The sequence below is a fragment of the Lissotriton helveticus genome, chromosome 8, assembly GCF_964261635.1.
Source record: "Lissotriton helveticus chromosome 8, aLisHel1.1, whole genome shotgun sequence".
Taxonomy (NCBI): Eukaryota; Metazoa; Chordata; class Amphibia; order Caudata; family Salamandridae; genus Lissotriton; species Lissotriton helveticus.
In genome coordinates, this window is record NC_136069.1 from 751,643,731 (window position 1) to 751,665,068 (window position 21,338).

The following is a 21,338-nucleotide window of genomic DNA, read 5'->3' on the forward strand; positions in this document are numbered from 1 at the left end:
AGTTTTAATGTCATGCTGCCTGTTTTTGTCTTTATACCTGTGGATTTGTGTCTTTTTGAGTTATTCCTAGGTTTGCAAATCTACCGTGGGTATTTTATCATATAAATGTGTTTATTTATTTATAAAGTTTTATATAGCGCAAGCAGGACGTGTATCACATGGTTTCATCCAGTGGCGGCTCCTCCGCTAAGGCGTATCCATCGCCTTACTGATCAAAAGGAAAAATAAAATGAAAACATAGTGTTATTATAATTTTATTTTTCCAATTGTAGTCAGTGGCTCTCGAGTGCGGCGGGGCAGGCCAGAGCAGGGAGAGGAGTGGTTTACACTCCTTAAGTGCACATGATTAAAGGCCGGTCCTCTTGAGCCAGCCAAACAGTCCTGCACACTTTACAGCCTGGTGAGGATCATGCAAAGCCTCCCAGTCCCTGTCTGAGGGCAGTGTTTCGGCACTCAGACCAATCACAACGCTGCACTGCAGCGTTGTGATTGGCTATGGGGAGCCTAGGGGCTTCCTGCTGCCAGTGGAGACAGACGTATGTCTAAGCGTGCCTGTATGCATTCATCAATTACAGATACAGACTCCCTACAGGGTGAAGGTAATTTGACTGATAAACCATGAGACAGTGAGGCCGCATTCATAATACGGCCAATGACTTAACTCCTGCATTTTTCGACGAGATAGACTAGGGGGAAACAGTTCCCTAATTGTAACCTCTGCTCAAGTACAGTATCTTGCCAGAACAGCACGTCCAGGCCATAACATTTTTCCCTTAAGAAACAATGGACAGTACCAATTTCAGGTTACTTAGTGAGGAGTCTTATAAAATCCTTAAAGTGCAAAGGCCTCAATATAGGTCCTTAATTATCGGTGTGCTTTGAATGTGTTTTGAAGAGATGGAAAACTGTGGACACCCGTACAGCGAGTTCAGTTATGATTAGATGGTGCAGGCCCCCTCAGTCTTCTCCAATGGGTGTCTGAAAAAGGTTTAGTTCTCCTCTGGCATCAAAGGGCACTTGGTGACAAATATAAATGTTAAAGGTAGCTTAACCAATTTAGGGTCTTCCAGATCTTCATGATTGATTTTGAAGAACCGTATACTCGTCAGGAAAGATTTATGCGGTCTCCACCAGCTAATCTACTCTGCATGAAATCCTCCATTTACTCGACCTTTGAATTGGCACTGTATGGATTTATGTGGTAGATCTATAGAGCAAACCCAGCCAAAAGGCAGGGAGTGTTGTACAGGGCCAAAGACAAGCAAAAAGCCAATGAGTGATAGGAGAGGTGCCTGGTTTTTGAACTCTTAATGCATTGTGATGTTGTGTCCTTTAAAAACGCTTTCCTAAATTTGAGCAGCCATGATGTATACAGGGATTTTGTTCCATAAGCTGGCTCAATAGATGGAAAAGGACTGCTGCCATGTTTCTTTTTGGCACTTCTTAATCTGTGGTTTGATTGTGTTCTGGCTGTAAGTGTGCCGAGAACCTTCAGAGACTGCCAGTGTATCTACAAGATGAGCAGGAGTACTGGTTTTGATAGCTTTGTAAATGGTGCCTCTGGTTTTGAAGATGGTGCATGCCGGCAAAAGGAGCTAATAGAGGTCTATCAGGATGGGAATGATGTCCTATTTCTTCAGACCCTGGATGAGACGTGCTGGGGTTTGTTTAATCTCCTTAAGGGGTGCCAGAGTGGTGTCTGGGAGTTCATGGAGGAGGGCGTTACCACCATCCAGATGTGAAAGTAGGAGGCCTTGAACAGCAGTTCTAAAGTGGCATTCTCTAAGAAATATTTTCACTTTCTTTAGAAGGGAGAGCTGATACTAGGCCATCTTTGATTTTTTGCGCTGATGTGTTCCTTGAGGGTGAGGATGATTTCCTGGGTGAATTGAGTTGACTTGGCATTCAGTGCAATTTGGGGTTTGAAGCAGTCATGGCAGTGGCGGCTCCTCAACTAAGGTAGAGGAGTGACACCCCACTGTTTTATGCAGTGTAAAAAAATGAAAACTAAAATGATGATAACCAATGTTATTATCATTTTAGTTTTCCATTTCCTGGTGCGGAGCGGGGCTGGACTGCCAGAGTAGAGACCAGGAGGAGAAGTGGTTGCTCCACTCTAAAGTGAGCATAACTGTTTGGCCGGCCCTCTTGGACCGACCATAATAGTTGTGCACATTGCATGTTCTGCCCCCAAGCTGCATTACAGCCTTGGTGCAGAACATACCGAGGCCCCCATTCCATGTCTGAGCATTGAACTACGGCGCTCAGACCTATCATAACACTGCTTTGCAGCGTTGTGATTGGCTAGGGGAGTCAGATGCCTGGGTGGTTCCTGCTTCCGAGGAGCGAGTGGCGACGAGCGGACTGAGAGGCGGCGGCCGACCTGACGGCAAGTGTTTATTTATTTTAATTTACAGCCCCCATCCTCCCCATGCCCTGCCACCCCCTGTAAATAGTGGGCGCCACTGAGTCATGGTCCATATAATTGAACAAGGTTTGTACTGTTTCTTGTTTGTTGTTCTTAACAGATGAAAGGAGTTGGGTCGTTGCTAAATTGAGCTTCAAGTAGGTGCTGGATATCCACGCCTGGATGATGTGCATGCAGTATTTGAGGCATTGGATGTTTGAAGCATAGGATGTTTTGAAGTAGAGTTCTCTTCCAGCTGACATTAGGCTTCCTTTAATCCAGGACATTTCATGTTCCAGACACAAATATAAGGCTTCACATTTGAGGGACCCAGCATAAATGATAAGATGCACAGACCTAGAGTTATCCAGACCTGGCAAGAGGGGTCGGGGTCGGGTATTGACCGGGGGGGGGGGGTTCAGGGGTGTTGGAAGGGTGGGGGAGTTTAATTACAGTTTAGTTGTAATGTTTATAAAAATGAAGAACATTGAAGATGGAGAATCCTCCACCGACACGACCTAAGGTCTGATTGATGACATGTATCATTGTTAAAACGTGCACCACCTGGGCTGAGGCGGAAGAGAAGTATGTTTGTTTACGTACATTGGAGGAACACCTAATAAAGATTTTTTTTTTTTTTTTTAAAAGCTTCACATTTGAGTGCAGATTTTTCACAGTGCAGGTATTGTGGGGTGTCTTCAGATGCTAATTGTTGCCAGAAACCGTGCAGTGATTTTCAGAGTTATACATAACAAACATTGGTAATGCCAATAGGTTCAGTTTATAAATAAAAGTACCTTTTCAGTCATTGATGGGTCTAGGCACTCACTAAGTCGTCATACATGCACTGTGGCACTCATCCTTGCATTCATGCATCCCATTCTTCCTCCCAATACTCATTTTTAGACCCGCAAACTGACGCGTACAATCTCAACAAAATAAATATCAATTAAAAGAATAAATGAAGAAATGCTAGTTATTCCTTACTTCCAGCTCTAGAATGATATCCAAAAAAGGTTTTGTTGGTTTGATATATTTTAGTATCTGAATATTTCTGGTTGTATTGAAAAGGGGTTTAGCTGGTGCTTTTGATGCTTACAAGGCAGGTTGTTGTGGCAAACAGCTGCTTGCGCAGTCCCTACTTGCTGATTATTTTTTTTATATATATATTTTTTTTTATAGCTTAACAAAAATCAGGTATATTTTGTTGTCATACATTGAATTTGGCATTGTCTCACGTAATGTTCCCTTCACATTGCAGCCTACTACCCAAACATAACTGAGTGAAGCTGTGCACATATGCAGTAAGTCGTGTTAATAGAACCAAGCATATACTCAAATCAAGCACCCCGTTGAAATATTTGTAAATAATTTATTACGGTTGGAAAAAAGTATAAAAAGCATATTACATAAGTTTTTAGGGTGTGAAATTAGTTTATAGCTGACAAAACTTACCTACCATTCAACCCTTCATTTAAGAATATAACAATTACTAGAAAACAACTTTATATTCGCAAGTACTGGTGTTAATGAAGTGAACCACTTAATCAAAACCCCAGCTAAACTTACCCCAGAAGCTTCCATTTTACCTTTCAGCTAGGCACGTCATTATCCAGGTTTTGTGTTGCCATTTTAGAAGAGAATATGGAGGCTAGGTCATGAAAGTGAGAAGATGCCAACTCAGGACTTAATACATTGAACCTTCCAGAGGATTCAATCCCACTGCTTCCAATTACCTTCTCCTAAATGGAAAATTTAGTTTTAATCTGTTTTTGTACCGTCACTTAAAAAAAAAAAAACATTTGCAATGCAATTGGTCTCGCATTTACGAGAGTTTGAGCGATTAGCAATGCAAAAGTTTAAACTCTTGCAAATGCCAGTCCTATAGCTTTGCAAATATTTGTTCACTAGCGCCTATGCAGCGCTTTCACATTCATGGAGGCCGCACCCCTTTCTTTAGACAAGCCACGTCTAAAGAAAGGCGCTTGGCCGACATTAAAGTTGACAAACTGATGTTTTTTTTGGTAAAAGCACCCATGCCGCTCTTTCCTTTTAATAGCGGCTGCAAACCTTTCTTTAGATGCAGCTTGTCTAAAGAATGGGGCATGGCCTCCATGAATGTGAAAGCGCCGCATTGGCGCTGGTATATAAACAAACAAAATAAATAAGTAAGCGTGCCTGCTATACTTAAAGCGGAGCACGCTGCTAAAAGACATAAATAAATGCTGCCGCTATAATTAAAGCAGACTGCCATTAGTAAATAAAATAAAATCGGGCAGCGTGCTACGACTTAGTCGGTGTAATAAGGGCAAATAATTAAACAAAATAGTGCTCACAGCCAAGATTAAGCAGACCATGTAAAAAGACAAGTAAAAGGTCCATTTGTTATGGGAGGTAACAAATACAGACCAGGCGGTACCCAGGAAGGTCTAACAAGCCTAATAACGCCTCGGAAGCCAGCGTTTGCGAAGGGCAATGACACAAGCCAATTAAAAATATGGGCGGAGAGTGGCGTGGCTTAAAAGCCATACTCCATTACTGCATGCCGCTCAGCACCACATACGCTGCCCAGGCTCGACCTAAAAACTAGTTAAGGGCATAAAATGTATCTCAATGTCCTAAGTAGAAGCTTTGTTTTAGTTCATTTTAGAGCGAAAAATATGCATTCACTCTACAAACCTGTGATAATTTAAATGTCGGGTTGGGTTTTGCAATCCTAACTTACTCAGTGCAGAAACTACACATGGTCATTCATTACTTTGTACATGTTATACAGTGTCTTAATATTATTCTATTTGTTCTTTCATAAACATGTAGCGGTGACTCTTCGTGAAGACAGTGCCAGAAGGTCTGAAAGGAGGGCGAGGCGAGTTTCTGCGGGTCTTTCAGATGAGTCGCTTGCTAGTGACAGTGGTGTTTTTGAAGCATTGATGAAGAGGTATGCAGTCTCTTTTTCTTGCCTTCTTATAGCTGCTCTAGTAATTCTGTATCTAATTTGCATGCTTCACAAGTTAGGTCCAATGGTTTTAGAAAGATTTCTATTTCCTCAAGGTAAATAACAATGGCTGAATAGCAATACATATATAACATGGAGTGAAAAAACAAGGTTTGCAGTACTTCCACGTTTAAGGATATTGCCTTCATATCATTAAACACGGATACTCATGTTCTGTGAGCTAACATGTTGACAACCTACAAATCCTATACATTGCCAGACGTAGGCAACATTGGTAATGGAAGAGCATGATCTTAAAAGTGATATATGACACTACAGCAAATGCCCTTTTAATTTCAGTAGTGCTACATAGTTAACTAACTTTCCCAACAAGCACTCAAATCCTAACTTGCACACTAAATGCCATGTTCATAACCTCATGCTTAGTGAAACAGATACAATTACAAAAGTTGAGATAAGATTACTTATCACATTACCCGTGCCACTTTGACAGAGATGACTATGGATGCACTACCATTTATTGGATTGTGTGTGTTGAAGTACATTTTGCTTTGAAGTATTACATATTGCCATAGATATTGTGAAGTCCTAAGACTGGAAGAGCTACCGGGCATAAACTAGAGCAATAGTCCCTCCCAACTCCATCAGAAGGTTTGTGCACCTGCAGTACACAAGAAACTCTGATTCTGGGGAGTGGCTTCCTCTGGGCAGGCAGCATGTTTCCTCTCGTCTAGGCGGGCCATCCTAGTCTCAGTTCCAAGGGCTTAAAACTCACTTCCTTCATGCTGGCCCCGTTTCAGGTATTAGTCAACACATCTGCCAGTTGATTTGGGGAGAGCTATCAATCTCTATGCTTCCTTAGGGGATGTCAGACCATGACAAGATACCGCTTGGCAAAACCAGGATTGTCTTCTTTCTGCCAGCACATGGTGCAGTGAATTGCGCATTGCTGCAGACGTAGCGGAAACGTAATCAAAACTGAGCTTGGCCAACTCAGCCAATCATTGTTCAGGGACTTATACATCTAGTGGCATCAAATTAAGCAACAGTGACTCCTGAAACATGCTATGAAATGGACAGACAGCTGTCACTAGCCATATGTCAAAAATTATTCTCGGTTACTCTATTATTAAGCCCTGGTGTCGGCTTTAATTTACGTCCTTCGCTGCAAGTCCCCTCTCAATCTTGGCTGTTTTGTATTGCAAAAAACACAGTTGATGGACAGAATGTAGAACAATGTCATACATTCACCCCAGTACAAGGATCTGGGCCTAAATCCATCGTTTTTTTGCACTCCACACCACCCTGGGTTAGACACTGGCTATATGCAAATCAGCTCTGACCCTGTGCCTCATGGGAACAGTCCAGTCCGAACTACCAAGCCATGTCTTTCCCAGACCGGAATCAAGCATCCAAGGACCGGTTTCTGGCTATCAGCCTTCATCAGCCTGGATAGCTTGACTCCAGTGGTGTGGAGAGCCTGGGACTCACGTCTGAGCATACCCAGCCCACTCGGGGTGAAAATTGCAAAAAACACAGTTGATGGACAGAATGTAGAACAATGTCATACATTCACCCCAGTACAAGGATCTGGGCCTAAATTCATCGTTTTTTTGCACTCCACACCACCCTGGGTTAGACACTGGCTATATGCAAATCAGCTCTGACCCTGTGCCTCATGGGAACAGTCCAGTCCGAACTACCAAGCGATGTCTTTCCCAGACCGGAATCAAGCATCCAAGGACCGGTTTCTGGCTATCAGCCTTCATCAGCCTGGATAGCTTGACTCCAGTGGTGTTGAGAGCCTGGGACTCACGTCTGAGCATACCCAGCCCACTCGGGGTGAAAATTGCAATTTGGCAGTTCGAGCTGGACTGTTCCCATGAGGCACAGGGTCAGACTGATTTGTATATGGCCATGTGTAGGAAGGTGGCTACCTGACTATGGTTACCCCAGATTTTTTGCCTGTGTTTAGCTGTTTTTTTGACTTAGTTGACCTGGTTCCCTGCTAATCAGGGCCCCAGGCCATCTGCTCTCTCTGTAAAATGGATTCCATGTACCCTAGGTACATACCACAATTGGAAATGGACTCCTTGTCAGCCCCTGTATAATGCACTATAGGTGCCCAGGGCATAGGGGCCACCAAGGCCTACCAGGGGCTGCAGCATATCTTTTGCCACCCCTGGCTGGTTCTTAAATTGACACAACTGGCTGATCACTCAGCTGGGGTAAGGTGGTGTAATCACCCCTTGCTTAGATATAGTATACCTATATCTAAACCTATATCTGGACACATGTAAACCTGTGAGCCACTCCTATGGAAGGCCTCATCAATCCTGGAGGCAGAGTGCGTGGTTTTATGTGAGATGGAGCTCCAGCATGAGCTGAGCCTGTCTGCAGCTGTCGGGAACAACTCCCTAAGCTGTTTCAGGATAATGCCATACCATATACTCTTAAGTGCCTTATAATCCTCGCGGTTAAATAGCAACTTTGGTTTGGCTTTATCAAAACATGTCGTGTAAGGTGTCATACGATTTGGAATACTATCCCCTCGCCAGTTCTGGCGACGGGGATAGCATTCCACCCCTCTAGAGGGGTAAGACATGTTCCTTTACTGTTCATAAAGATTACTGGGGATTGTTTTTAGTAATAAACACATATATTTTTATAATATATACTTGTGTGGTGTCCTTTCATTTGATATTACAGGATTGTATGTGGTAAAACAATCCCCAGTATTCTTTATGAATAAAGGGGCACAAGCGTTAAATCAAAAGCACTGTTTAAACATACAAGTTGCACAATTATGGATGAGGGCGGGTGGCCACTCAAACCATATACTAAACAAGTGGTATAAGAGATGCCACTCGAGCAGTGGTTAGGCCTAGGGCCTAGGGAATCGCTGGGAGCAGTCAGGACAAGCAATGCTGAAGTCGGGAATGGCCCTCGGGATTCGGGAGATGTGCGGAAAGCGCACGCATGCACCAATGTTAACCAATGGTGCGTAAAAGTCATAAAGTTAAAGTTTAAGGACACTTCCGCTGGACCTAGAGGAACAAAACTTAACACACAGACCCTAGAGATGTGCACCAGTGTGGGAACACCGGCGGAGCAAAGTTACCTCACCCACAGGAAGTGGGTGCACAGGGTCGAAGTGGCGTCGGGTTTTGACACGCAGGCTCTTGGTGCTTGAAGCTGAAAGGGCTGCAGGCGGGTTGAAGATGAAGTGTCCGGTGGAGTCCAAGGGTGGACTCAAGTCGAAGGGTACCTGAAAGCAGAGGGGACAGAGTCTGGGTCACTCAGCAGTGACCAGGGTGGAACCAGGACGGAACCAGGCAATGTCGGGCGCAATCAGGTGGTCGTCGAGGAGCTTCTCTCCGCTGTCACGTGGGCTCTGGGGCATCTGCGACGTCCAGGAGCAGGTCACGATCTGTCCCACGCAGGCTCTCACCGTCGGTGCAGTCGGCTTCAAGTTTGGAGCAAACAACACTTGGCAAGAGCAATCCACGCGGGATCGGAAGATTGCTTCTCACTCGGACCAGGAAGGTCAGAGTCGGGGCTCCTTTTCAGGGGAGCTGGTGTGGATCTGGAGCAACCAGATTCACGAGTCTTCTTTGTAGTTTCGTCGGCACAGGGACCACTAGCCAGCGGGCAAGTGACCGGGCCAACGCGTTGAGCCAAATGGAGCAGAAGGGCCCCACGCAGCACTCGTCGAGTGTGGAGGGCTGAACTTCGGCTCAGGAGTAGCTCAGGGTGGGGGCTTCTCAAACCCCGGTGCACAGCTTCGAGGGTCACTCGTGGACTGCACGGTCAGCGTCTCGTGGTCAATTCAAGATGGCGTGCCCCACGCTTCCGGTCGCCTCCACGGGTCTCAGCTCTGCAGGGACTGTGGATCGGGCTGTTGGAAGGCAGGCAAGCTTGATCTCGTCGATCTCAGTCGCTCGAGTTCCGGCGGGAACTGCAACTAAGTAGACGTCGAGGGCTGGATGGTGCCTGCTGCTGCAGGGTGGTCACTCCTTGACCACAAGGGAGATTCTTCGGGCTTCCACGTTGAGATGGAGGTCCAAGGGTCCAGAGTTTCGTTTCTAATGTTTCTTCCAGGAAATCTGATGTGCATTGGCACTGCTCCCACTCTTATTCCAATCTGGGGGGCATGATTACCTGCTAGGCCCCCCCCTATGGGTGGGACCCAGGAAGGGGGTGGATACACCCCTTTCCTTTGATCCAGGCCGCCCTGGCACGAGGGCTGGAGTGCCCCAGAACCGGTTTGGCTGGATTATGCAAGGGGCAGCCTTGTGCGCCCCAGGCAGTGTCTGGTTTCTTTCAGACCTCCCTGGGTGGCGGAGTGAGCTAAAGAACGGTGATGGATTAAACCCAGATCAGTTGACTGGGGGTGAGTGTTTGAATTGTCAACGCTCCGTCCACCATCACCTTTGGTTTTTCTTGGTTCGCCCTAAGTTGGCAGGGTATGCTCAGACGTGAGTCCCTTGCTCACTTTGCCACTGGAGTCAAGCAAGCCCGGCTGAAGATGGCTGTAATGCCAGAAACCGGTCCTGGGAAGCTTGATTTCGGTCCAGGGAAGACATAGTTTGGCAGTTCGGGCTGGACTGTTCCCATGAGGCACAGGGTCAGACTGATTTGCATATGGCCATGTCTGAACTGGGGTGGCGGAGTGAGCTAAAGAACGGTGATGGATTAAACCCAGATCAGTTGACTGGGGGTGAGTGTTTGAATTGTCAACGCTCCGTCCATCATCACCTTTGGTTTTTCTTGGTTCGCCCTAAGTTGGCAGGGTATGCTCAGACGTGAGTCCCTTGCTCACTTTGCCACTGGAGTCAAGCAAGCCCGGCTGAAGACGGCTGTAATGCCAGAAACCGGTCCTGGGAAGCTTGATTTCGGTCCAGGGAAGACATGGTTTGGCAGTTCGGGCTGGACTGTTCCCATGAGGCACAGGGTCAGACTGATTTGCATATGGCCATGTCTGAACTGGGGTGGCGGAGTGAGCTAAAGAACAGTGATGGATTAAACCCAGATCAGTTGACTGGGGGTGAGTGTTTGAATTGTCAACGCTCCGTCCATCATCACCTTTGGTTTTTCCGTGTTTTGTATTGCAGCACAAAGCCATGTAGATCAGAATGGCACAGACCACTCTGTACAAGGCCAGCCATTCTTCAACTGTGTAACCAGTTGCCCTATGCGGCTATCTCATTGTAAACTATTACATTGCTGAACATTACCACTCCAAAGCCAGACCTATGGGCATTGCCTTTGTTAGGTTTTTACATTCGTCCTTTTATTTGTATAGCAATTCAGAATTCCGGTTACGTAGCTTTGATGATAGTTATGGTTGTTTTTTTTTTTTTAGAGATATTTTTAACCACTACAGGTACTGCATTTAATAAAGTGTTGTTTTTTTAAATGTAACTTTAATAACGCAGGTTCAGTGATATTTAACTGTAGTAAATGTTTTTTTTATTTATTTTATTACTGCTCGCTGCCCCTCCTGAAGGAAGCCTTGTGTTACTATATCCTGAGAACCTAGTGTCGGTCAATATACGCAATATACGTACCGTCTCAATCATTTTTGCCTGAGTTTTGATTATTTAGTTTCTCTTAGTCTGCTTAGCAGTGCAAGGCAAATCTTCAGTTTCCTATTGAAGTGCTTAAGGAGAGCACATTATTGGCATTCTTTTACATTTTGAAAGATAATAGAAATGTAAAACAAAATGGACAGAAGTTTACAGTAATGAAAATCATAAAAAAATAGCATTAATTGTTACTTTAACATAAAATATTAATTATACATTACTTTATTCACATCAATATATAAAAGATGTAAGCAATGTAGAGAACATGTGGTTTTCTATTCCTGGTCTTGCTAAGACTTACTACATATAATCCACACACAGTCACTGACTCAACCAAATGGCAAAAACGTGAATGAAAATTCCAACTGCTTTTCTGTGAAAAAGGTTCAGTTAATACTAAGCCACTGGCCGTTAGATGTAAACTTTAAGTAATTGATTAGCTTTACTGAGCATTCTTCTGAGCTCAGCAAATGTATTTTTGTAAGATTGGTGGATTATGACTTGTTCTGCATACTTATTAATTATGTACAGAGAACGAATGGATTGCGTAGAATTTATGTAGGGTTAATATATTGCTTCCCCTGCTCCCCTTGCTACAGATATGCCTCACTTTGTTCCTGTAGCAGTTGTGTTCTCTTGTGTTCTCGTGTCATCCTTGTTTGCTTGATACCTCTTTCTCCTTTATTGCCTGTCTGTAAGGGAATGCCCTCTCTACTCCTCAGAGTTTTTGTCCTTTGCTTAGAGGACATTTTAATCACTTATGTTTACAAGCATGCTGCGTTTGGGTGTCTAAATATAGGTGTACATTGGTGTGGTTTCAGGCAATTAGATATGGCTTCTGCCCTTTAAAACCGAGGAATTTATTATTTTCCTGGCTGTTTGTTTTTATATTCAACACACTTTGTGGTTCAGCATTTTTTTCTTTGTACTTTTTTGGCATATGGGAACAATTAAGAAACCAAAATAGTATTATTCAAGTGTGTTATCCATGATTTAAATAATAATGTGTTCATTAAGTACGCCAACGTTCACAAAGTGTATGCATGCTGGCATGAAGGTTGGCTACACCGTGAATCTAACCACAGCCTGTTTTGTGCACTAATGTTGGCTTCACCAGTGTGTTTCTCTTTCAGGAATGAGGATGTTGAGGAATCTGCATACAGCAGTGTGCCAAGAAACGAGGAAGCCAAAATACATGTTGGACTACTGTAAGTAAAAAGCCACATACTGGCATCCCCATGATACTCAGCCAAGGCTCCTGGCAGCCGTCCATTGCTCGCTCTTGGCCCCAGTATCTAGCTGTTCAGACAGAGAAATAGTTCTCTTCATTTGAGCACAAAACAAGGGTTGCTGGGATTCCGTGGCTCCTGGATTGTTTTGATTCCGCGAGCCGTCTTCCTCATAGATATTCCTTCAGCTGGGCTTTGCATACTGCTTCCACTGGGCATTCCCAGAAGTAACATCAGCAAGTTGTTCCAGGAATTTTGGTTTGAGAGCAACCACTAGCAAAAGCAAAACTCCTGCCATTGCCTTTAGCCATAACTGATGTAAAAGCGCTCCTTGATGTTGGTGAGATATACAGTTATGAGCGAGTAGACTCAGTATTGCAACAATGGGGCACAGACTGGAAGCCTAACCCGACCAAAATTCTGTCTTTTCCAAAATTACATTACATCTTGCTTAATTGTCTCTAATTTTTCAGGCATCTGGAGCAGGTAGTCCTAGTTGATAATTCTACAGTTGAGAAGCACCTGCAGTATGGGTCATTGAAATTCGCACTAGTGTAAAATAGTGTTGTAATTATATCTTGCCTATGCTCAACTTGTCATGACCCCACTGCTCTGTGGTCACAGAAAATTAAAAATTAACAAACATAAAAAGGAGCATATAATTACAGCCGTTCTTTCTTACAATATGGGACCTTGACTTGAACTACCACGGGGGTACTACACCACCCAACAACTCATTATCTTGAGCAATTACTGGACTTGGTGCTTATTTAACTCCTCTGCATTCAGTGCTACAGTAGGTTTTTACTAAAAACAACCCTGATGAAGTCTGCCAGGACGATACGCGTTGGCTGGGCTGAGGTGCACAATAAATAAACCTCAATAAAGAGGAGTGAAACTCAGGCACAAGAATCTTGAGGAATTAGATTGGATGTTTAATCTTCAAAATTGGATGATAGCATATTGTTTGGAGCTTGTTGTACTGCTGCTAATTGACCTAGATTGATTATATACTTGTATGCACCTTTTCATGTTTGTTAGTCCCAGTTCATTGGTTTGGAACCCTTAGAGCCATCAAACAGAAGGGCATAAATGCCAGGCGATAGCCTGCAACACAGGAAGAGGTGAGGAAGGCAGGAGACCTCACTTTGTGTGGGGGTTTATTTTTAGTGGCCCCTGTCAGACGAACAGCTTATAAAATATACTTACATAATAGAAGCATAACTTTAGAAAGTAAACTTAGGGCAGTCCAGGAAAAACAATTGTGTGCTGTAGGGCACATCTGATCCCCAGCTTTATAGAATATAGAGGACCCTTGTCCCAACATTTTTTTTATTTTTTATAAACCTTTATTCGAGCAAGCAGAAATGTACAAGGATGGGCCTACAACCACACGGGCCAGCCGCTAAAAAGGAGGAGAGACATATCACATAAGCCCGCAGAGGTAACCGTCAATCAACAATGCAATACTCCACATTATATACAGAACCAAAACAGGTTTTATATATATGAAAGAACAAACATACAAAAAGGCGAGAGTGTATCACTGAAGGTCAGCCCAAGGGACGCAAGGGGGGGACAGCAGCGGAGGTGCAGTAATAATATCCTAAGCACTAAGGAGTATGGAGCGGGGGGGGGGGGGAGGGGGGCAGAGATCAGGAAGAAGAAGGGGGGAAAAGCCGGTGAAACCAGCTCAGTCCCTATATGAAGATTCCGGGAACGCCAGCCTAGGGAGATAGGGTAATCTCGATAGTGTCCACAAGGGGAGGAGTACAAATGTCGCCACGGTATTCGTTCCATTGACCCCACACCTTCACCCATGCCCTGGGTCTACCCCTGGCCACATAAACAGTTTTCTCACGGAACATGGACCAATCCATATTATCCTCCCATTGCGAGAGGGCAGGGGGCCTGGAGGCCCCCCAGAGTTGCGCAATATCTCACTTCGCGATCATATAGCCCAGGGTGGCCCATCTAGTCTGTGCCACCGAATAGTCCGTGGGCTCCCAAACATTCAAAAGACAGCGACGAGGTTCCGGTCGCAAGGATATCCCCGTCACCACAGTCATCAGATCAAGCACGGCCACCCAATAAGCAGCCACCATCGGGCACTCCCAAAGAATATGCAGGAAAGTAGCACGCAAACCACATCCACGCTTACACAGTCCATCGGAGGAAAAGCCCATCACCATCAGTCGCGGTCCCGTCACGTACACCCGATGAAGGATCTTCAATTGGACCAGACGGAGTCGAGCCGGTATAGCCACCTCCTTCGGAGAGGAGAGGGCCGATTGCCAATCCTCATCATCAAGTTCCAACCCATCCCCCATCCACTGTTCCCGAAGTCGGGCCAATAAGTCAGTCCGATTGTTGATCAACTTTTTATAGATCAGGGAGATAGTGCTATCAGGAAGATGTCCGTCAAGGATACGGTCTTCAAGTGGGGAAGAGTCAGGCGGAATCTCACCAGGAGCAAACACCGAAACCAAAGCGTGCCTGATCTGTAAATAACGAAAGAATTCCCGACTACTCAGGCCGTAGTCAGCCTGGAGGGCCTGAAACGGGCGCACAGAACCCTTAGAATATACATCCCCCACTTTAGAGATCCCAATCAAGTCCCAACGGTCAAAACCCTTGGAAGACCAAAGACCGCCCAGACGTTCCGAAGCATAAAGCGGCGTCGCCAACGTCAAGCGATCCTCCCAGCCCAGGCTCACATTCGCAGCACGCCACACTGTCAAAGCAGTCAAAGTAGGTCCCACAAGGTGGCGCCCAGCGGAGCGAGAATAGAGTACTCTATTAAAGTCACCTCCCGGAAGCTGAAGTTTATCCATCTCAAACGCCGGATTACGACCCGGAGAGAACATAGCGTGATTAATAGCGGACAGATGGGAAGCCCAGTAGTATCTCTTAATATCGGGGAGCGCCATGCCCCCATCGTACCATGGGATGGAAAGTTTCGCGAGAGCAATGCGCGGTCGCCCATCCCAAATAAGTTGCCTCTGAAGGCTCTCAATCTCCCGAAAATAGTTCTTGGGGATAGGATCATAATAATTCTGGAGAGCGTAGAGAAACCGCGGTAGTGACATCATCTTAAACAGGGCCGCCCGACCCAGTGGTGACAGGGGAAGTTTGCGCCAGCGGGCAACGTCCAAACGGAGCCTAAGCAACGGGGGAAGAAGATTACGATCAAAACGAAGGGACGGATCCAAGGTAACGAACACCCCCAAGTATTTGAAACCATCCCGAACCACCTGAAGAGGAAGTCTACTCGGCAACGGAGGCAAGATACCAGATAAAACGTATACACAGGATTTAGACCAGTTGATGACGAGGCCTGAGTTAGCGCCAAAGGACGCAAGAACGTCAAATAAAACAGATAAAGACTTGCGAGGGGAAGTAAGATACAAGAGGATGTCGTCCGCATAAAGCGAGACGCGGTCTTCGAAGTCCGGGGCCCAACGAATACCTTTAAGGGACGGTTCCCAACGGAGCCAGGCCGCCAACGGTTCAAGAGCGAGCGCGAACAACAGAGGGGACAAGGGGCAACCCTGACGGGTACCCCTGCCCAAGGAGAAAGGGGCCGACACTCTACCGTTCACTACAACTTGCGCCAGAGGTTCCGCGTACAACAGCCTAATCCAGCTAATAAACTCGCACCCGAATCCAAATTTCTCAAGTGTCGCCCATAAATAGGGCCACTCCACAGTATCAAAGGCCATGGAGGCATCCAGGGACGCCAAAATGGCCGGTTCAGTCAAAAGCCCCGCCCTCGCCAGCGCGCCGTGGAGGCGACGTAAATTCAGAGCAGTGTTGCGATGCGGGATAAAGCCAGACTGATCCGGATGGACCAACTCCCCAAGAACCGAAAGGAGACGGGTCGCCAAAAGTTTAGCCAACACCTTAGGTTCAACATTTAATAGGGATATGGGCCTATAGGAGGAACAGAGGTCACGCGGTTTACCCTCTTTGGGAATGACGACGATTGTCGCCAGACGCTGATCATAGGGAAGCATGTTCCGCTCACGAGATTCTAGAAACATGGCGCGGAGATACGGCGCCACCTTATCGGGGCATAATTTGTACAACTCAATAGGCAAACCGTTCGGGCCCAATGCTTTGCCCGAACGGAGCGAGCGAACTGCATTGGCTATCTCATCATTCGTAAAAGGGGAGTCCAAAGCAATACGGTCCAAGTCGGTGACACAGGGCAAAGCGATATCACGCAGAAGAAGGCGGGAGTCGGCAACATCCCTCACAGACACGGGAGCATATACCACACGGAAATATTCCGCAAAACGATCAACAATGGCGGTCGGATCTATCACATTCTCACCACTCGCAGACTGAATCACGGGCACCACACGATTAACTCTTTCTTTCTTGTCCAACCACGCTAGGAGTTTGCCCGCTTTGTCACCCACATCGTACAATCTGCCCTGCTGCTCACGAAACATCACCTTTGCAGCGTCAGTGACCAGAGATTTATATGCAAACTGTTTTAGACCCAGGGCATGGAGTTTGTCAGGCGTGACACCAGATTCCAACTCGTCCTCCAAAGCAGAGATCTCCCCCTCAAGATCCACCACCTCCTTCCTACCTGCCCTCTTAGCTTCAACAATCAAGGAAAGGGCCTGTCCACGAATCAGTTTTAAAAGCCTCCCACAGGGACACAGCCGAAGAGACCGACCCCTCATTTTCCAGGAAATATGAATCCATGGACTTGAGCAAGAGGGTACGAGTCTCAGGGGAGGAAAGATACCAAGGGTTAATGGGAGCCACTCGGCCCGCCGCCTCTACCCCAACCTCGAAACGAAGCCAGAGCGGCGAGTGATCAGAAATACCCCTCGGCAAGTGTAAAATCTCACGAACCGCCGATGATTGGGCTGCGGGCATCAGGAAATAATCCAGCCGGGACAGACTGCCATGGGCCCCAGAATGGAAGGTGTATTGGAGTTGAGTAGGATGCAACAGTCGCCAGCAGTCCACAAGGCCAAAGGTATCTAAAAACCCACCCAACCACTGTTGAGCCTGCGGGGTATCTCTAGGGGGATGGCGATCGTGAGGGCCGGAAAGCACCGAATTAAAATCACCGGCAAGAAAGAGAGTGCTATCAGGGAGATCCAACAGAACACGGCCCAAGTCAGTAAAAGTAGAGGCCTGCAAACCCGGGGGAACATAAACATTGAAGAGAGATAGGGTGCGGCCTTCATATCTACCCACCAGGACAGTATATCTCCCGCGGTCATCATGAATCACCTCATCAATAGCCAGGGGGAGGGAGGTTCGAACAAGAATACCCACACCCCTAGATCCGGAGGTAAACCCTGAGTGCGCCACAAGGCGGTAGCCCCATCTATTCATTGCATAACAAACATTACCAATCAAATGGGTTTCTTGCATGAAAACAATGTCCGGTGACAAACGTCGTATACATTTTAAGACCACACTGCGCTTAATACGATCTCCCAGGCCATTAACGTTCCAGGAAAGAAATTTCAACCCTCTACCCCCCATCCCAACCACCCGAGCCAAGACCCCCCGTCCATGAGCTAGACATCAGAAACAGCAGCAAACACAGGAGTAAATCGCCTTGAAAACAACACACAGAAAAGAAAAAACTTCCCAACCCCCCTCCCCCAAACTGAAGAGAAACACCCCCCACCCTGCACCCCTGCAAAAAGCTAAAGAGCCACCCCAACCTGCAGTGTGCCTGTCGCCCAAGAACCCCTATTCTACACAAAGACCCCGGAGGAGGAAAGGTCTCCGTTCCATCCACCCCCCGACCTCAGCAAGAACAAAAATAACAAACGAAAAGACAGAATGATCACAATGTAGTGGGACGCCGGCCAACACTCCTGAGAATGTATTCAAAATAAGACATAAGAGCCGAACAGTTAGATCTCCACACCACCTTCGGCACCGCCAGGGTGAGCAGCGGAGTCTGTCTCAGGAGGACGGTCAGGCAATGAGTCCAGCCAGTCATTAACAGCATCAGGCCGATCAAAGAAAAGGGTACGTTCATTGTATTCGACCCGGAGTCTAGTGGGAAAGAGCATGGCGTAACGTAGGCCCCGATCCCGGAGACGTTTCTTGGCACCACGAAACTCCATACGTTGTCTCTGAACCTGTTGGGAAAAGTCCGGGTAAAAGTTCACCGTAGCATTCTCAAAGGCCACCGGGCCCTTCACCCGCGAGGCCTGCAGGATAGCGTCCCGGTCTCTATAATGAAAAAGCTTCGCTACAATGGGTCTCGGCGGGGCTCCCGGCTTGACTTTGCCCCCTGGAACACGATGTGCACGTTCCACCGTGAAAAATTTTGTGAGACCAGAAGGGGCCAAATGGTTCAAGACCAGATCCTCAACCAGGAGATCCACCGAGTGGGGTTCAGGGTTTTCCGGTACACCAACCAGGCGAACATTGCAGCGACGCGCCCTATTTTCAAAGTCCTCCAGGCGACGGGTCATGAAGTCGTTCCCCCGACGGAGATTTCCAATCTCTGTTTGGAGCTCCGAGACGTCATTCGTAAGGCTAGAGGATTTAATATCCAGTGATTGTACCCTCTCATTCGTCTTGCCGAGATCAGCACGAATCAGATTCACCTCAATAGCCACGGTGTCAAGTTTGGGGGCCAAGGCCTCGTACTGTAGGCCGATAGATTCCCTCACACCCGAGATGGCGCCCATGATATCCTGTAAGGAGGGCTCCGCCGATTCTTCCAAAATTCGTTCGGACGCAATACTAGAACCAGGCAGGGCAGCTCCGGGGGACCCCTTAGAATGGGTATAACGGTCCATGACATTTGATTGAACTGGAGCTCCGCGCAGAGGTGTTTTCGTCTTGCGCGTCTCTCTGTCCCCTCTGCCCGCCATTTTGAAGATGCGTCACAGGACAAGCCACCAGGTTCGACGGGCCCGACACCCAAAGTACAGGATCAAAAGTACATAAAAAGGGGGCACAACTCGGGTAGAGGTCGCCAAAGCAGCAAATAGGTCACGTGAAAGCCCAACAGCCGATCTGCCTCCAAGTCTCAATCGCAACACGACATCCACAGCCGTGGCCCAAGTCGGAACGGAATCGAAACCGAAACTTAGGAAGGGGGGACCCACAAGGCCAGATCTCCTGCCGTTGTTGTTCAATTGCAGGACGGCTACAGTACCGCACCCCGTCCCGGGCGCACCTCAAGGGCGGAGCCCAAAAGTTCAGAGCACCATAACTCAGGAATACGAGATCCAAATCGATTTCTGAAAAGTGCCAGGGTAATCAGCCAAACGTCCCCTACACGAATTCTTGCAAGAAATCAGGATTCAGCCAGGATAAAATGTCGGGAGCGGCGAGGGTCCGGAGAGCGCTGTGCTCAAGCGGCCATCACGGATGCCCACCAAGCTCCTCCCCCCCCTTGTCCCAACATTAATGGATTTACTGAGCCAGACAACCCCATCAATGGATTTTTAGAGCCATACATCTTAGTTAATATTTATTCTCTAGCCTTCTAAGTCAGATGAAAGTGGGAATAGGAGACTGGAATAATAAAAAGAAAAAATAGTTTGAAAGAAAGTGTGAAAAAACCAAAAGATTAAGTTCACAGGAATGAGGAGGTTTGGAATAAAGGAAGGATGTTGATCTGCAGATTCAAGGTGGCTTAGCTGGTTCAGGAGAAAAGGGGTGACTCTTTATCCATTTGGACATTAAAAGGTATTGCCTTTATAAGCAGCACACGTTAAGCCTGAAAAAGGATGATACACCCATAGTCCACGTTTCTCTCTTAGATTTGAAATCAGTGTTTCGTGCATAGTTCACCCTGCCTGTTTTATCTAGGTAGTAACTGTTATTTGTCTTTTCTTTGATGTAGGCATGACAGTGGTAGTGAATGTCTGTTTGTTCATGTGCTTCAGCTGAAGAACTTCACCTGTGTGGCTGCCAAAGAATCCTGCAAAATGTAAGACTTCAGTTCTCTTTTATAATTTTCTTTGTTTTTTTTGTTTTGTCTCCACCCACACATTTTATGCTCTCACCATGCTCTCCCTTATTATTAAATTGCGTGTTACGAGACTTTCAACTGAGCAGTAGATTACCTTCCTTTGGTTGAAAACTTGAAAGAGAAAAAGTTTCCCAGCTTGTCCGTTTTAGAACAATACATTTTGTTTTGCATAGATATTCAGACAAGATTATCTAACCTATCTAGACCTTTCTAACTATAACCATCTTTAAATGAAGCTATTTATATTCCTTCATCACAGTCCATTCTCTTCGAGAATCTCAAGTCCCCTCTTGTACAGGTTGAGACAAAAGTACGCCTATAAGGTGGAAATTATTTCAAAATTGGAAGTGGGCGCTTCGAGATAATGCTACGAAAGTTGATGTCTACCTTTTGAGATGATCGGGCTAGATTATAAAAATCTGGTGTTCGTTCGTTTTCAGTTAGTCCCCTCTTGTACAGGTTGAGACAAAAGTACGCCTATAAGGTGGAAATTATTTCAAAATTGGAAGTGGGCGCTTCGAGATAATGCTACGAAAGTTGATGTCTACCTTTTGAGATGATCGGGCTAGATTATAAAAATCTGGTGTTCGTTCGTTTTCAGTTAGTCCTCAAATTATAAAAAACATCTTTAAAGCTTATGAAAATCATAGACATCCAGGTGTAAAGTGTCATGATTAAAGTATGAAGTCGATAAACAGCAGTTTAAATTTTAATGTAGTGGAGGGAAAATCCCCAAAAAGACCACCTCCTCAGTGGAAGGCACCTTCTCCCTGGCAATGCAAGGGGCAAGAAAGGAATGTTTGAATTGAAAACATGGGAAACTAAGAGATATGAGAGGCTATGTCACACAGAAAGAGTCAAAATTCATAAACTCTACAAATGGGAAAATTAGCAGGACTATTTGGCCACACAAGACCATTAGAAGAACCTGCCATTTATAGGAATCAGATTGGGGAAACAAACCACACCGTGGCAGGAGAGGTGGAATCATCCACGCAGGAATGCGAGGGAGGGGTGTCTTCCACTCCGGGAAAGGAGATTCGCCACACGATTGGAAGGTTAGATACAAAGAGGCGGGTAGAGACAAAATATGTAAGTGCTTTTATTCTCTAGTCAAAGTCGAATAAAGAAGTGAAAATCTTGTTAAATCATTCTGAGGGTATTGCACTCTGGATAA

General features: G+C 46.1%; 1 protein-coding gene across 1 annotated transcript in view; it reads left to right on the top strand.

Annotated features, from left to right (window-relative positions):
- WWC3 (WWC family member 3) overlaps window positions 1-21,338 on the top strand; it is a gene marked incomplete at its 5' end in the record, with an annotated part of 657,764 nt that overhangs the window by 467,488 nt on the left and 168,938 nt on the right. Inside the window, 3 exons of the mRNA XM_078658903.1 lie at window positions 5,225-5,345; window positions 12,085-12,159; window positions 20,033-20,119. Of these exons, the coding sequence (XP_078515029.1) occupies window positions 5,225-5,345; window positions 12,085-12,159; window positions 20,033-20,119 (283 nt within the window). The remainder of the gene's footprint in view (window positions 1-5,224; window positions 5,346-12,084; window positions 12,160-20,032; window positions 20,120-21,338) is intronic.